General features: G+C 34.0%; 4 protein-coding genes across 6 annotated transcripts in view; 1 reads left to right on the forward strand and 3 right to left on the reverse strand.

Moving 5' to 3' along the window:
* LOC107996620 (calmodulin-like) overlaps positions 1 to 6785 on the reverse strand; it is a 48830-nt gene extending 42045 nt beyond the window's left edge. Inside the window, exon 1 of one of the 2 annotated variants that reach the window (XM_062071146.1) lies at positions 5964 to 6785. In XM_062071146.1, the coding sequence (XP_061927130.1) occupies positions 5964 to 6044 (81 nt within the window). In that variant the 5' untranslated portion in view covers positions 6045 to 6785. The remainder of the gene's footprint in view (positions 1 to 5963) is intronic. The other variant, XM_062071147.1, reaches the window with a different exon arrangement.
* Positions 6786 to 8494: 1709 nt separating this feature from the next.
* On the reverse strand, positions 8495 to 10555 carry LOC107996712 (uncharacterized). Its single transcript, XM_017054883.2, has 3 exons — positions 10384 to 10555; positions 9892 to 10051; positions 8495 to 9821 (listed from the first exon to the last, which is right to left on the reverse strand). The coding sequence occupies exons 1-3, from the start codon at positions 10553 to 10555 to the stop codon at positions 9419 to 9421; spliced, it is 735 nt and encodes a 244-aa protein (XP_016910372.1). The 3' UTR covers positions 8495 to 9418.
* A 1827-nt stretch (positions 10556 to 12382) lies between these two features.
* LOC107996822 (probable fatty acid-binding protein) lies at positions 12383 to 16187 on the forward strand. Of its 2 annotated transcripts, XM_017055094.3 has the most exons (4): positions 12383 to 12791; positions 12853 to 12977; positions 14892 to 15163; positions 15727 to 16187. In XM_017055094.3, exons 2-4 carry the CDS (start codon positions 12905 to 12907, stop codon positions 15778 to 15780), a joined length of 399 nt encoding a protein of 132 aa, XP_016910583.1. In that variant the 5' UTR covers positions 12383 to 12791; positions 12853 to 12904; the 3' UTR covers positions 15781 to 16187. The 2 variants fall into 2 exon arrangements, with proteins under 2 accessions (XP_016910583.1, XP_016910582.1); XM_017055093.3 differs by lacking the exons at positions 12383 to 12791; positions 12853 to 12977 and adding an exon at positions 14408 to 14706.
* On the reverse strand, positions 16066 to 17577 carry LOC107996821 (cell cycle checkpoint protein RAD1). The gene is made up of 5 exons (XM_028666165.2): positions 17351 to 17577; positions 17039 to 17263; positions 16757 to 16951; positions 16411 to 16686; positions 16066 to 16339 (listed from the first exon to the last, which is right to left on the reverse strand). Exons 1-5 carry the CDS (start codon positions 17441 to 17443, stop codon positions 16310 to 16312), a joined length of 819 nt encoding a protein of 272 aa, XP_028521966.1. The 5' UTR covers positions 17444 to 17577; the 3' UTR covers positions 16066 to 16309.
* Positions 17578 to 18183: the final 606 nt, after the last annotated feature.

Below are 18183 nucleotides of genomic sequence, written 5' to 3' on the forward strand. Positions count from 1 at the left end.
ATAATAATAACAACATATATAACAATAATAAATCCGCCATAGATCTCTGTTACGATATATAAAACGCTTTCTTTTTTGAACGATTAAATTTAGAAAAGAAATAAGTAAACAAATCACGAGCGCAGTCGACGAATCTTTCAAATCTTTCTCTCTCTGTTGAAATTAAAAAAGAAAAAGAAAAAATTTCCCCCGAAATCCCCGCTGTCTGCCTTTTCGAACTTTTCGTCTGGCGCGAGAGACACATAAATATAATTTAATTTCCACTTTTCCCCGAATCTTATTGTTCCACCGTAAAGCCTTCATTATTCGGTAGACGCGAAATCCCTGTCCCCTTAATTTTCCAGGTCCTCTTGCATATTCCTCGCTAATCCCCCGACCACCCCCTCCTTTTGATACGGATAGTCGCAGATTTTTCCATCCGCCCCCTCGTTTTCCAGAAACTGGGCGCATGCACCGAGTTGGGCAAGAAAGTTTGAAACAATGAATAGAGTTACCATGCGAACTTACCCGCGAGACGTCTTTTCGCTAGCAGTCGTGGGAACGATACTGATTTAAATACCGACTCGTTTCCCTAATATATTCCGGTACAGAAGACAGTCGGGTATTTGCTAAAATGGAATAATAAGAATATCTTGCTACACCGTGCGATTCCATTCGTTGTCAAGTTTGTTGTTGCTGTTGTTACATGGAGTATGTACGCGAGAACGCTACTCGAAAATCATAGCGTTTCGGCAAGTTATCCTTTCCAACCATTGGATATTAATGATATTGGACAAACTAATTATCCGAACAAATGCGAGAACGTGACGCGGTCAATTAGAATACACGGTACTAAAATAACACCTGCCGCTGTTGCTGCTGCTGTTGCAAAATAATTTATAGTAGGACAGTGGATCGTTCGATCGAGATAAATAATTCTAGCTCGCCTTTCGTTTCGTTTTAACTCGGATTGATGCTTTCTCTATCTTTCTCTCTTTCTTCCTCTCTGTCTTCCAATCGAAAACACCTTCGCGAGTTTGATTAAACGAAATTCGTAAAGAATAATAATAATAATGAAGGAAAGAAAAAAGTTATTCACCGATATACGAGCCGTTCGATGATAAGCGGTTTCCTACGAAACGAAAGAATTTTTCATCTCGAGAAGGAAGGATCTTCGAAATGGAAAGATTGAATTTCGCGGGGGAAAGGGGAAACTCGCGGCAAGAAGTTACATCGCGCGCTCGAACAGTCGAAATATTTGGAGGAAAGTAGAGGTTTGGCGGAAGTTGGAACATGGCGAATATCGATGTACTCGAGTTCCGAGTATCGGGGATGGAGGATTCGATCGATTTTCGGCGCGGTTTACGATATATACGTTCTCGAATAAATCCAGAAACGTTGGTACCGGTATCTTTGTTGACTCGAATTGGATCTGAATCTGTGGAGCAAGCGAAATCTGGCTAGGAGAAGCGCGAAAAAACAAAGCGATCGAGAGAAACTGCGAGGAACGAAATTTACGCGTGGGACGAAAGGCTTTGTATTTCGCGGCATGAAGAGATAACTCGGCAGGTTATGAGAATCCATGAAATTTATGAGTCGATATCAATTAAAAGCTTCGTCCTCGTAAACGTTACATCGCCTCGATTTTTTATCTCGCTTTTATCGTTTCCAAGAATATAAATATATCGTCCATCATTCTTAGCGCCTCCAAGTCGATCGAATGAAACATTTTTTACGAGGGGTTTGTTATTAAACGTGTTCTAATCGAAACATCTATTATCAGTGTTTTGATTGTCGATAAAAAACAGTACAGAGATAACACGCCAGAGAAGGAAAAAAGATTCTCGATAAAAGAATTCGAGATATATGATGTCTACGGTGTCATTGGGGAAAAAACATGGAAGATGTTATTCTCTTACACATTTCACCAGTGCCATTCTTTCTTGCTTTTGATTATTCGTTACGGGAGAGAGCGGTAAATGGAAAGAATAATATTACGTATCTAACTTTATTCGGGACGAGAACGGAAAAATCATCGTAAATTGTACATATTATAATTTTTTCTTTTACGTCACGAATTAAATCGAGTTGAATATATTGGAATGGACTAGAAAAATTCATCTTTTTAATATATATTTAATTTATAATATATTTTATAATATATATATATATATGGGAAACGAACGAATTAAAGCAACGTTCATTTATCTCTTACAAATTACCGCGAAAAATGGGACTGCCTAACTAGATTCGACCTTCCACACTATTTTCTCATTTTCTGTCCTCTCGCAAGCGCGTTCCTCCCTTTTCTCAGTATAAAAAGAACCGGTTAAAACATAGTAAAACGCATCGCAAATGAATGAAAGAAGATTCAAGTGTGCTATCAAAGAGAAAATGATATATTCCAGGAATCACGATGTAATAATAACTAAAAGATAAAACCGTGTGCATGCTATAATATATATATATATATATATATTTTTTTTTTTGGATATCTTTTTTTTCATTTTGAAACCCGATAAAAAATCTCCAATCCGCGTATCATACTCCTCGTACAAATCGCGAAAGATATTTTTCCTCCCAAATTCCTAAATACACATTTCATTAATTTGAGGGGGATGAAGATCCGGTGGCGATAAGTTGGCTCCCCTTGAGCAGTTCAAAGACTACGGTCATATAATTATGAACTAACGGTTCGGTTACTTCCCTGGCTCATTAACATTTTCAAAGTAAACGTGCGCGCTTTGCGGTGACTGCGGAACGATGTCATCGTGGAAACGGCGGTGGATCTAACCCGGTTTTTGCACACAATGTTCGGACAGGATCGCGGCCCTCGACATTATTCCTTTCGTGGACGTGTACCGATCTCACCAATTACACGTGACTAATGCTGTGCAAATATTATCGATCGACAGTCTTCGTCGATCGAATCCGAATCGAACCGAAAACAAACGTTTACATTTCTCGTTGCTCCCCTCCTTGATTAATTGTATTTCACACCGGCCGGATAAATATAATACTTTGAACGGGAAAAAAGATGAAAATAAACCGTTTCCCGGGGTATTTCGTCGAAAACGGTATTAAAATTTAACGATTGGCCTAGATCTGTAATGTCATAATTCGCAGATCGGTTAATAATCGAATAATTGATGGAAACTGATTCGACGAGCGTGGAACACGGAACACTGGACCTTCCAGGGATTTCAACGCGCGGGAAAATCCTGCTGAGATTTTCGATGGATATTTGGAGAGACGTTTGACAAAATTTCATTCGGCTGGAATACGATTTGCATTTCAACCATACGCGCTTGTTGATTGATAATTGATCGCATGCGTGTCGTCGCGCGATACGATTTTCAAATGGCCTGATATTATTCGTGAAAATTCGCTTAAAATTTCGATCGAATATATGTCGTTACTATATAGAGAGTTTAAATATATGTTTCGTTAATATCTTCTGATTAATCTTTTGGTAGATCTTTTTTAGTAGAAAATTGTTAGATATCTTTGATCTGGACAAAAGATAGATCAACAAATTAACTTAACTGAGAGAATCGTTAGAATCTTTGGCAGAGGCGGAGAGAAGAACGTAACATCGAACCATAGAACTGAAGTACCCGATGAAATGTTTAAAACACGCTCGAGGGTAGTTTCCACTCGAGCAAAGTCAAACTTTGGTAATTTTAAAGAGGGAAGATCATTCCTCTCTATCTATCTGTAAACGTAACACGTGTCCACTGAGTTTAAACTGAACGAAGACAAACAAAAAGACGGAACGGTAATCTAATATCGTGCATGATACTGTAAAAAAATAAAAAAAGAAAGCGAGACAAAGCGTTGGATACGGAGTATCAAACTCGGGTTAATAAAATCGCAACGGCGCTTCAAGTGAAACAACACAATGCTAATCTCGTTCAGGAAGCTCGACAGGCTGACTCGTACCACTGTGTGGCTCGCGTAAACTGATAAAGTGACGAACTTTACGGATGAAAGCGTACGATGGACCTTCCACTTTTCAACAAACGTGGCCGCTATGCGTCGCTATTCAAAGGGCCCGTTCGAAATCGAGCCGAGATGCCCACCTATGCATTCTTTCCGGCGGCGTCCCGTATCTGCCTACGATCTGACCATTTGTCTCCCCACATGACACCATGCCTGCCCGGAATTTCGAGTTCTCTGGAACACTCGTCGATGATAATGGCATGTGGAGAATGGCGGGGAAACGTAGCAACCCCTACGAGTTCCATTCCGACAGAGGACAATGCCGAAACGTTCCCAAATGATATTCAACCGAAGACTCAAGAGCTGTTCCACCGGGAATTACTCGAAACGAGAAGGAATATAAAATAGCAAGAAGCGAGGCACGAGTATCAAAGTGCAGGAAAATTTAATTTCTCGACGCGAATCGTTCGTACGAATATAGCTTCGATCTTTTCGAAATATGATCGAGAGTATTTGGAAATTCCTGATGGAAACATTTTTATTTATTCCCTATTGACTATCTCATTCCGTCTCGAAATAATCTACGATGCGAAACTTTTCCGTTCCCTGATTAAATTTGTTGATTACAATTGAAATTCGGGATATGCACGACGAGCTTGCAGCACAAATTCTTGAATCTTGCGTCGTGAGCACGACAGAGAATGCACGATAACTCGCGCGTCTTTGATCATCCCACTTGTAGTCGTTGTTACATACCGACAGAGAATTCCGTGAAATTTAGCAGCGACAAGGGAATACGGAATTCACTTGGAACCAATAATAAACATTTAGGATAGGATACCGTATCGGAAACGTACGCCGAGCAACAAGTTAGAACAAGGGAAACTCGAACTGTTTGAGTTTCGATTATTCTATTCTGGCAAACAAGTGATACGCATCTTCATATATATAATTTGACACGATGCAAGGGATGCATTGCGTACAAGGGCTATCGCTGATACGAGCATCATCGATTTGCATTAACTGTCTGTCCGTTATCGTTCCATTGCCCCATTCTAAGACGCATACGTGAAATTACACGTTCGGCAGAATATCAAATTCCATCTTCCTAAATCGAGTTATTTTTGCTAAATCTTCTACAAATTCTCTCGCTTGGTCGCGTGACAGGGGTATCATTTCTTTTGCGTGAAAAATTCTTCTCGTCGGGATGTATTATATACGAGAGGCGTAATAATTCACTCACCTAAGTCCTGATAATACGAGATTCTTTAATGCGAAAGTTTCCACAAACGAAGATTACTCCGTGGAATTACCGGGAAAAGAGGGAAATGAAAGCAAAAAATTAGAATGGCACAAAAAGACGCAACGATAGCCAAATAAGCGTGAAGCTAGATAATTGTGTGCAATTAAAATCGCCATCCTGGACGTATTCATGACTCGGAAGAACAAATTCGAAGTTTCCACGAGTCATTTCCCTGATACGAAATTCTCTTCACCTGTAAACAAAATGATTCTTTCTCCAATCCATTAAACTACGAAAAGATTACCATGTAAAATATACATATTATTCCTCGAATTTTTAACATTCCACCATCGTTATTCTCAGCATCATCTATCTATCGTATTTTTTTCATTACGAAACATATCCGTTGCGAATTTTTACTCCAATAATTAAGTAATGGAACGAAGTATATTATATCCAAAAATATTTTCAAAAAATTCCAATCCCGAGAATTTTACCTTCTCTCCATATTTCTATCGAAGTAATAATTCGCATATACATATATATATATATTGTTTTTAAAGCATTTTTTCCATTAAAATGATCGAGAGATTCATGGAGGCCCAATATGCAAAATATCATTTCCATTCGGTTCAAGGGTAGATGAAGAAATCTTACAAACAGCTCGAAATACAATTAAATCAGACACGATTGTCTCAACTTTTCTCAATAAGGTTGAAAAGAAAGTGCGCCAATGAAGAAGAGGAGAGAGCGGAAGCAAAAAGGAGAGAAAAGAGGAATAGAAGAAAGATATACTTACAATCAGTAACTTGATTTTGTTAACCAAAGGGGATGTCGTAAGGAACTTGTCGATGGCCGTAAATAGTTTCCCTTGCAGCATGGCAGCGTTTTCGGCGTCTCGTCCTTGCGAACATCCGGGCCTGATGTCCGCTTCTCCGGGGCTGGGCAACAACCCCCGGCAGTCTTGCGGGAAATCGCTCTTCTTCAGTCTCCTCGCGGGCCCTCGTGGCTCCTCCTCTCTTCCTCCTGCCGCTTCTTCAAAGATCACGCTTTGGACACCTTACTTCTATCCGCATCGAATGCCGAATCTCCTCGATTCGATTCCAACGATTCTCTTGAAACGAGACGAGCCGATCGATTTATTCTTCGCGGCACGGATTTTTTTCTCTTTGCCCGAAGCGAGAAAAATGAATCGGTCCGAAAGAATCAGCGGAGGCCGCGCTCCCGATTTTGTCACGCACGTAAATGGATCTCGACGGTTTAAAAGATGCTTATCGAAAGAATTTGTCGTCGAGAATTCGTTTGCTGTCGAGCTGATTGAGCATAAGATAGATTCGAGCGAGGAGATTCAAATTTCTGGTATCATGGAGAGTATCGGTTGCTCGACTGATAAATGTCTTGCGGTGTCTGTTTTATTTGAGAAGATTGCGCCGAGAAGATCGATCGACGATTTGGCGCAAGAACTTCGGCCGTGGCTTTGGAATGAAAATAGCTTGAAAATACAGTTTGCCTCGATACCACTGGCTCGCAAGATCTAAGGATTCGTGAATGTCGAAGGGTCCTTAGGGTCCCGGCGGTGGCGCGTTCTCGACATGGACTGAAGTCCGGAGCGGGCCGATGGATGCTGCGAGTTGCTCCAGAGGCAGAAGAACGCGCGCGCGAGAGAAAGCCGCGCGTGTCGAAGGGGGAAAGAGACAGAGAGCGGGAAGAGGGGAACGGTGGACGGGCGAGGGTGAGAGAAACGGCTAGGAGAGAGGGGTTGGTACGTGGAGATCGAGAGGGGACCTGTGTCTATTCAGGAAGGGAGTGAATGGGAGGGAAAGGAGGGTTCACCGAGGGTTGGGTTTCAACAAACGCCACTAGTTGCTGGTAACCCTTGCATGTTTACGCGGATGATGTTCTACACCGGTTACCTATTCTACTTACTAATATTTTAACGCTTAGATTTCAAACGAAAAATAATTGAAATAATTTTGAATAATTTCGAATTAAAAATAATTTTGTTAACCAATGATGGATAAGCGACAGCAAAACCAAAGTTTAATTCAAATAGATTCATCGTCGAACTACTGTGTGTATATAACAAGAAAAGCGATTCTTTGTATTCAAACGTACCGTGATTTTGTATTTATGATTTCTCTTTTTGTTTCGTTCTTTTTTGAATATCAAAAGTTGAACGAGAAAAAAGAAACGAAACAATGGTATTCAGACACGATACAAATCCTATTGTTAGGATATTCGATGATAAAGGGAATAACGACATGAACGGCAAAAAGTTGCTCGCAATTTTATTCTGTTCCACCATAAAATGAAATTGTTCAAATATTATTCTCTAAAGTGTTTGAGATTCGTGTAATTTGTATGGAAAACCAATGATGGGCAGTTTATATTTAAATGCGTAGGGGGCACGAGTTAATAAGCGTACGCATCAATACCAAAATACATTGTTTCGATGTTCGGTAAACGAACAACCCAGGTTAGTCGCATCGAAATTCAATTTATTTCGTACATTTCGTTAAAGAGATTTGGGTCAAAATTTCATTTGAAATTGCTTTATATTCACGATAGAGATTATACGGTGATTGGGAGAGCAATGATTGCAGAAACCACACGATCTTTTACATTATAAAATTTTTAATCGATATTCAACTATAACAACTATATAAACAAATGAAGCGGATCATATTTTCGTTTCTTTCGTACCCTAACTAAAAATGGGACAGAACATTGTGAATTTGGATTTTGGGTGGATCTCATTATCTGTTATAATTAAATGTCTCGCATGAATATCCTGTTTTATGTTATACTACAATAGAACGTCAACGGAAGTTGGGAGAGCAGATAATTAAACCTAGTTGCGCTTGTTTCATCCTGTAAAAATAATGCGAGAAATAAAAATAAATGAACAATCAATCTTCAATTGATGACATGTTGGTTACCATGTTTTTTTTGCATATTTCAGATAAGGAACGAGCTTTCTAATGAAAATACTAAATATTAATTATAGTTAAAACCCAACTTAAGGCAGTCGATTAAAGATTTAATTTGTTTTTAAGTAGAAAAGATATATGTTATTCCAATTGAAGATTATGAGCACTCATTAAAATATCATATCTTTAATTTTTCTGAAAGTTTTTATCATTAAAGTGATATTTAAAAATCTCCTGAGCGTATCACGATATAAATGATATTACAACTATTTGCGTTATCATCAAATTTCTCCAAGAATAACGAATCGAAGTTAATACTTTCCCATCAAATTTTTCATCATTGCGTGTGTAAAATGAAATTTATGCGATATGAAAAATGATTAAATAATATATTCAATTATTTTTAATTTGATAATAATTTTATTTCAAACTGATAAATAATCCATTAATACAAAATATGAATTATGTATAATAATAAAAATGCTATCGCAAGTACAATCTTTAAGTCAGAAATTAAGTAAACATTTTAATGAAATAATGATTCAATTAAATATCTAAATTGCTAAATTAAATTAAGTATTTCGATACTCGTTATACGAGGTATAGAAAGTTGAAAGTTCGAAATTGTGATACTAGTGCTGCCACCTGCCCACACTTGTCCAAACGCAAACGAATTTTGTATCGACGAAAAGTAACGTTACGTTCAATATACTTTTCGTATATTCATCAATTATAATCTCGCGCATCCACCATTCACGCATCATCCATATAGGTTAGATATAGATAATATATCACTGATAATCTATTTTAAATTACGAAAATACATATTATGTCCTATGTCGAAGAACAATTATGTATATCATCTTTCCTATAGTAGAGTAGAAGGCGTTATAAATTCTATTTCTGTTTCGGCATTTGTCAAAAGTAATTTTCCTCGCGTAATATCACAGGTATAGGTACTCGGTAGTTTAATCTTTTAAGTTATCGTTCTTTTTTTTTACAAAAGCTTACTTATGTTCGAAACATTCTCAAATCTCATTCGCTATATTTACGACACAAATAATCTACGATCTACGATGTTATCAGATATTATCAGAACGAACTCAATCGAAGTGCAGTCTAAATATGAATATAACTCTCTTATTCGAAAGTTCAAAAATATGTTGTGTGTGTATTGAATCGATGAAATCATTGTCAATTTCCATACACAATTAACGGGAATGATAATAAAGAAATCATTTTCTTGTATGGACTAGCATACTCACGTGTCTTGATCTATAACGTTTTGATTTGCAAATTATTGATCGTCAAAGCATCAGAATTATCATTGCATATCATCCGGAGGACGTATCGCTAGGGCCAAAACTTGTTGCATCTGTATCCGGACATCGAGTTTCTTCTCTTCCGGTACTTGTCGGATGATCGGCAATAAGGAGAGCAGAAACATTTTGTCGTAGTCATCCTCGTCATATGGGACGCGTTGGCTGCTATGCGACGACAGGATATCGTGAATTTCATTATCGAAGGACGTGAACGACGTTTCGCAAAGCTGCTTCGGATAACGGGGGCACATTTTATAGGACGCGCCAGGTTGAAGATATTCCCTGCCTGTCGCAATGGAGGGAGCAGCATGGGCTAATGGTACGTCGTATTCCTCGATCACTGGATTGTCAACTTCGCCCTCGCTTTCTTCGGATTTGCAATTATTTAACGTAGTGCCAGCATTTCTGTAATGTATAGGAATATAAACGATGCATCCTTTAAATATGAACGCTCAGACAATTGAATGATACTGACCGTTTGTTTTCCACCGTTGGCATCAGAAACAATAACTGATCAAAATACATATATTTCTTTCGTTTTCGACCAGCTGGCCCTAATTTCTGAGATTTCTGAAGTTTTAATTCTTTCATAAAATAATCACGGATATTTCTCCATTTCCCTCGTAAATTTTTTTCTGAAAATTATGAAATTGTTGTACGCGATAGAAAAATTTAATATTATAAATATGGGAAATAAAATTGATCTGTAATAATCCTCAATCTTAAAAAAAATCTTAAAAAACAATCAATCATAATAAAAAAGCAAAATATTTTAATCTTTTTGTTCTTTTTACTTTGGATTATGTGATTAAACAATCATTATTTCTTTAACCGTTGAACGGAGGAAAAAAATTGTATCGTTTAATTCTAAAAAATTGTACAAGGATATAGTCACGATAATTCGTGCTAGGATCGAATAAATGCGAGTCGAGAAATCCGGATCGATCGATCGCAAGAGGCTGTGTACCTTCTGCGTATCTCTCCTCGTCCGTCAAGAGCGCCCAATTCGGTACCATCACCTGGCAGACCTCGTCCCACGCGGTCATCTTGGCATTACGGTCGTTGTACTCGCTACGATTTACATCGTAAATTGCCGGTCGTTTCTCGATTTCCTCGATAAATTTTTCCGTATCAAACATATTGTGTGTCGCGCGAAGGTCAAATTCACCCTAGAAGTTACCCCTTTCTTCTCCTACTTGTCTTTCGACAAGTTTAAATGCTTTCTTTTTCGTTTTTATTTCTTTTCTTTTTTGTGAATCAAAGAACAGAAATCGACTGTTATTTAACGATATTAATTGCAAAAAGAGATGGCACAATCTCGATTAAAATGTTTCAATAATTGAACGACTAAGATATCTAAGTATCGATTCAGATTAAGACGAGCGATCGCACCAATCAGCCGATTCGCGGTAAATGATTAAACTCGTGCGTGATTAATGACGAAAATCGAGGCACGGAGATCAAGGAAAGAATTGGAAAAGATTTTTTTTGGACGGAACGCTATGATATCGCAAGTGATTTCGCTTGTGTACGCTACGCCGTCGCCGGCAGCTTGCGCGTCACTGCGGAGAAACCGTTGTACGGCTAGCTTGGTTTGGCATCATGGCGCTAGGCTGGCGTGCGGTTGCGGTTGCGGAGCGGAATCTATGCCGCTGCTATGCCGCAGCGTTGCCAAATCTACCCGACCAGTCGAGACTGAAAAGACGGTGAAACCCACGAACACGTCGCGATTGCCTCCTTTCCTCTGCATGAATGTGTGTGCGACGCGTCCTCGTTGGCCGGTCGTCGCCGCCGCATTTCCAATGCGGTGATACTGGTGCGCATCGACCGCACCGGATTTATAATAATGCCGCCGGAGAAACCGGTGATCGGTTGGAACCGGTTGTAGGAGTAGTTCGATATTCATGCGCAAACAAATATGTAAATCGTTACTATAAATAGATTACCTATGGAATTATCGAAATTCGATGTATAATAATTTAATATTGCATAAAAGAAAATACAAAAGTTAGTTGATAACCTATATGTTTGTTTATATCTTTACGAGTACGAGGGAATGTTTAATACTGGTTTGGTAATATGATATGGTTACCGATGGATTGCGTTTTTGACGTTGTTGATGCGGAATTCTCTTTCGTTGTTGCCAGATATGATAGGCGTGCAAGTATATTGAAAGTGGCACGTTGCTACGCGATCATAGATACCATGCTGAACAGGAATGGACGCGGACGCGCCGCGGTCACGTCGTCGCGTTTCCACCGCGCCATTATCGACCATGTCCGGCCGTTTGGCAAACGCAGCGAAATCGACGCCGGTTATCCATTGAATGAAACGTTATATCGTCTTATCTCCCTTGTAGATCTTGTAGAAATATCTTTGTTTACAATGTTTTTCATAAATAGAAAATACAAATTAACTTTTAGGATATATTTTAAATTGAATCATATGATGATGACGTATTATAAGTAAAAGTCATGTAATATATATATAAATTTTTGTGATGAAAACTAATTAATCGTTTAATATGTTTAACACGCTGTTAGAAATAATTAAACTTCTAGTTTAATTGTAAAATATCACGATTATTTGACATATCGCGCGCAAATGCTCGTTATCCAATAAACGACCTTCGGCATAGTCTGTTGAATTTGCGCATGATCAGAAACATATTATGCTTAAAAATATATTATAATTAAATATATAATATAATATTTAATAATGATTTTAGTTACAATCAAGTATTTAAATCATTAAATGTCAAAAAAAATATTATATATTATAATTAAAAATTCTTTCATAAAAAAACAATTTAAATAAAAAAATAAACATTTATTGTACATCAAATATTGTATACGTGACCAATACAAAGTTACAAAGTTCTTAATTGATTTTTAAATATGTATTCCGTCATTTTCTAATATGCTATATTCTTATTTCAATATAATCCTACAAACTATTATGATCATACTATTACAATAGAAGTGAAAAACAAAAAAGACGCGTAAAAAAAAAAAAAAGAAAAAGAAATTCCAAAGTTCATATAAGAACAAAAGAAAAACTTCTTGCAGCAGCTGCGAATATCTCAGGAGGGGACTGTTCGACATGCGAGCTACGCGATGAAACAAAGATAAAAGATTTTCGAATAGGAAATGGAAAAAACATGAGGAAAGACGAGCGAGAAAGAGAGATCGATCGAGGGAACGGTGAAAAGGGGGTGAACGAAATGGAGTGAGAGAGGACATCGAAAGGAAAGAGGGAGGGAGAAGACAGAGAGAGATATATATATATATATATATAGTCAGTGTGAGACAGAGTGTACCTTTAACGCACTTCGTCCTCCCAGATCCTAGTCAGTCTAAAGCCGGCGACAAAACGGTGAACATCGGCTAATTTTTTTTATTATTTCTCTGTATAATCATAACTATCGTCCTTTCAGACCTATATTCCTTGGTCACGTGTTCGAGTCCAGACAAATTTAATCGATCGTCATGCCGGACTTCCTTGGAAAAAGATACAAGCTGTACAGCAGCGAAAATTTTGACGATTTCATGAAAGCGCTCGGTAAGTATGAATAAATAATAAGTTAATTTGATTGCGTTTTAACGCGGAAGAATGTTTCTTCATGACTCATACTTGAACATAGACATGCTTTTAGAAAGTGCAACGATAAATTCTATTTGCGATATGTTACATATCATTATATGAATTTTGACCGAGAGATTACATTATCAACGAGTCATTGATATCGAATAGCATACATTTTATATACCGCAATTAAAATAGAATATTCATAAAAAACATTACATATCACATATTTCACAAAATGACATTAACGATATTTTGCTTGATAAGATGAATATTCTAATGACAATTTGATAAAAAAGTATTACAAAAAATTATTATTGAAATATAATTATGAGATTGCTTATAAAATTAATTTTAATGATTAATGTAATATGTTGTTTAGATGATTTAAGTATCTATTATATAATATTAAACAGATATATAATTAATGTTATCAAATAAAATAAAATAATAAATTTTAAAATATTTTGATGTTGTCAGATAAACTTAAAGAATATGAATAACTAATGTTATAGAATGATCAGGAATTCCGTCACTAGAAAATTTAATTTGGCTATAAACGAACGATCTCATTTATAATATTAGATGTATTGTAATGATAAATAAGATAATCAATTTTAATATGTTGAACTATGCTCCTATGGCTGTGCAACGACCTGACCTCACGCTTAATTCCCGCCATGTGCTACAGACAGAGTCCGATTGTACTCCAATTTAGCACTTGAATTAATTTACCGGCGAGATTAATAAATCGCAATTGTCAGTCGAATCGAACTAATGTATGGTACTTATAGAGTTGAGTTAATAAAAATATATTGACCGTATTGTAAAAGATAAAATAGAATTTCAAATAAAGGATAAGATACATAACATTAGAAAATTGTCAACAATAGTCGATGAAACAAACAAATATAACATTAGAAAGTGCAAATAATTCATTTGTCACATAACTATCAACAAAACAGTTGTATAAGAGAATCTGCAATATTTTCGCATTCTCATTACATTATAACTGGTTATTTCATAAGATTACCGGAAATTAAATAAAAGTACAAATTCATTTTGATCGACATCGCCCACACGTTGAAATGTTGACGAATATGAACAAGGAATATAAATTATTTCTTCCTCAAGTCAAGAGTGATTGAAAATTATATAATATTTGGATATATGAAAATACGTATACTTTTAGCAAATTTGCAATGATTATATTTCAGATTTTATATTTGCGATCATCTTTAAGAGGTATGACTAAGAATATCAATGATATATAGTTATATAACATGAATCATGTTAAATATATAGTAGTCTTTTATTTTTTTTATAAACTATACATAAAAAATGTTGCAAACAAATATCATATATCCAGTGTAATTTAACTCGCGCAAACAAGATTAATGTAACTTTACAACTTTTGTTTTCAAAGATATGCGTAATACATCATAAAATCATAATAATCATAAATAATATCGCAGAAAAGTTCAAACTTCAAAGTTTAAGTATTTGCCATTTAAATTAACATGCGAAATTAATTTCATTGTTCAGAATATAAAATATGATAATAGCATTGCTGGTGTTCAGTCTTAACTTTACTCTCATTGAAGACGCGTCACACTTGATTCGTTCAAAATGCTTTCGGCCTTTTATAGAAAACGTTATAAACTCCAATCGAGTGAAAATTTTGACGAATTTATGAAAGCTTTAGGTATGAAAATTTTTTTCGATTAAGAAAAAATTATTTTACATAAAATGTTTTCAATATAATTTACAATTTAAATATTATAATTAAAATTTTTAATATATTACGATTGATTTATAAACAATTAAGTTTAAAATGAGCTTCTATATATTAAAATCTATATATTTTTTTAAACATAATTTTTTTTTTAGGTGTAGGTATAATGACACGTAAAGTGGGCAGTAGTGTAAGTCCCGTAGTTGAACTGTCGGAGAATAATGGTCTCTATACGTTGAAAACGACTAGCCCATTCAAGAACACTGAAATAAAATTCAAGCTTGGCGAGGAATTTGAAGAAGAAACGGTAGATGGAAGAAAAGTAAAGAGCGTCTGCACTTTAGATGGAAATAAACTTATTCAAGTACAAAAAGGAGAGAAGCAGACCACAATTGAAAGAGAATTCTCATCAACAGAAATGAAAGCGGTACGTATGGAAAAAATTTATAAACAAATTAGAAAGAAAAAAATTTAATATAATCTTTATATTTTAAGTTGATATCTTATTCTTTTATTATTACTTTGGTTTAATCATAAATATTAAATCTAATAAAAACTTGGATAATAATCTCGATCATTAAAAAATTAGAAGTTCAGTAATTGAATTTCATTTTATGCAATAGAAATTCTGTAGAGTTAAATGACACAACGAAAGATAACAGAGCAAACATCTAATGATAATAATGTCTATCATTGGTCAAAAGGTCCGCCAATTATTACGTGCTCTTCGTGACTTGAACAATGTAATAACAAGTTCAATAATAGAATTAATAATTGTTTCAAATTTGAAAGAGAGTTTTAAAAAAAATATAAGATTAAAAAAGTATATACTTGAATTCATATAAAATAATATAATATAATATATATAAATAATAATAATAATAATAATATAATATAAATAATATAATATATAATAAAAATAATTTTAAATATTAAGTACAATTTTACATATATATATAAAAATTAATATTTTTTTGTTTCATGTTACAGATCATGAAAGTTGACGATATTATATGTACGAGAGTATACAAGGTTCAAGACTAAAAATTTTATTTAAAGAAATAACTTCTTCAGCTAATGAATTATTTGATGATTTAAAAATTTTTTTCGCTAATGGCAATACAATATTTTTGAAAAATAAAAAAAAATAATATAAACGTTTTTTATACGCACAATAATACATGAATATATAAATATCATTTATATTGTTTGAAAAATATGGTATTTCGCAATATAATACTTGATATTACGAAATATATGAAATATTATTAAGTAATATTAGTTTATATTCACATGTATGACAAAGATTATTACATAGAGTTTTAAAAATATATTGAAAATTTATATATTTTTTTATGCATCTTTAAATATCATTCATATGCTTTTATGTACATCATATTCATTGTGAGTATATTAAGCGAATTCACAATAAAGAATAGTTTTGAATTTCATATAAAGGTATTTTTTTTATGTGATACAATGAATGGAAAGCTTTAATTACAAATCTGATAAAATAAAAGAACATTTTGAAATAATTTTTAATCAATATTTATCATCCTATCACCATTCCAAATTATTCATCAGGATCTATCACTGGAGAAATCTGAAATATTTTATTTGTATATATATTTATATCTAGCTCTACATTACATTTATTAATAAATATAAACTTACATAATATTCTATATAACATGTATGCCCTTCATCAGTCTTAACCATATATTGAAAACATAACAGTCCAAATGAATCAGTTCTCAATGAAACTTTATTTGCACATGATAATGCCTTCATAGCTGGCTTAATATGTGTAAGTTTATAACTTGATGTAGCTGTTGAAGTACATTGGAAATTATCAATCAATTCACCATCATGTGGTAATTCAATATGACAAATTCCAGCTAAACCAGCTGTACTAATACGAAAGAAAGGTGGAGAAGGAGATAAAAATAGCTGCAACATTATCAAAATGTAAAATTATAGGACTTATAATAGAATTACTAAACATTAAATTATGCTTTACCTCAATCAAATCACTACTTGAATCAAGCTCAGATAAGATATCTTTTAACAATTCAGTTTGAAGAACTACTTTATTCAAAACATTTTCCGGTTCAAGATGAAAATCTAACAACTCATCAGGTTCTTGTGTTTTTAAAGAACAATCTGTTATAATACCATCTTCTTCAATAAGAACTGTTACAGGATGTCCAATACCCTATTGAAAATTTTTCTTATTAATATTTTTAACATAATTTAATTATATTCATAATATTTATAATGTATTTTAACACTATATGTATACTTTATAAAAAAGTTGCAAAGCTACAGAACTTCCTTGGCAATTTATATTACTCCAGAACATACAAAGGCATTCCACTAATATATTTAAATTAACTTTAAAAATTACATCTTCTTTCAAATTAAATATTTGAAATACATGAGTTGGAATATAAGCACTAGCTTGCATACATTTTGCATCTTCTACAGTTATTTTCAAACCATTTTCAGTACCAAAACATGTAGCATTCTATAAATAAAATAAATAAATTTTTCAAATCAAATATATTTTATTTATTATTAAAAATTTCAATAAAATGTTTTAATATAATTGTACCTCTTTAAAATTAATTGCTTTTAATAATTGTACTATGGTTTTAAGATTTCCTAATTTTGCAACTAATGAATTAGTTTCTACTTCAGGATACATATTGTTTATTTGAAACTTGATATAATAACAAATTTTGAAATTGTTTTTCTGTTATATATTGATGAGATAATTTTTTTTTAGTAACTGCAGCTAACCAAGCTGCTAAAACATGTTTGCAAGTAAACAAAGATCTATTATTTAATACTTGACACCTAAAAATATTTCATTATTATTATTGAGTATTTAAAAAATTTAGAAGTTCTAATACCTAAAAGAACCACAAATACAGTAGTTTATGTCAGGAAAGAGTATATATGTTGTTCCTGACAATCCCTTAATCTGTACTAAATATCTGGAATTATTTCTATCACTATGAGGCGCAACACCAGGATTTTCAGAAGGAAAAATATGAGTTACACGTTCTTGTTCATACAATTCTAATGCTTTTTCAAATACATCGCCAAAAATATTGTATAAATTTAATAACACATTGTCTAAAACTGAAATCATTAATTAATATATAAAAAATTAATAATTATGAAATATTGTATGTATAATGCACACATTTTTGTTCTTTTTCAAAACTTTCAGCTGATTCTTTTAACACTTTATATACAAATTCTGCATATTTTATATCACATGTATTAAATGAAAAAGTATTTAATGTTTGATTGATTGACGATTGTTCAGTAACACTCATTGAGAATTATTTGATTAAATCTTAATAATTTGTGTTAATATAAATATCCTTGAAGAAATATAAATAAAAAAGAAAAATGATAAATTATAATCTCAAAGAA

Source organism: Apis cerana, linkage group LG2 (genome assembly GCF_029169275.1).
Source record: "Apis cerana isolate GH-2021 linkage group LG2, AcerK_1.0, whole genome shotgun sequence".
Classification (NCBI taxonomy): Eukaryota; Metazoa; Arthropoda; class Insecta; order Hymenoptera; family Apidae; genus Apis; species Apis cerana.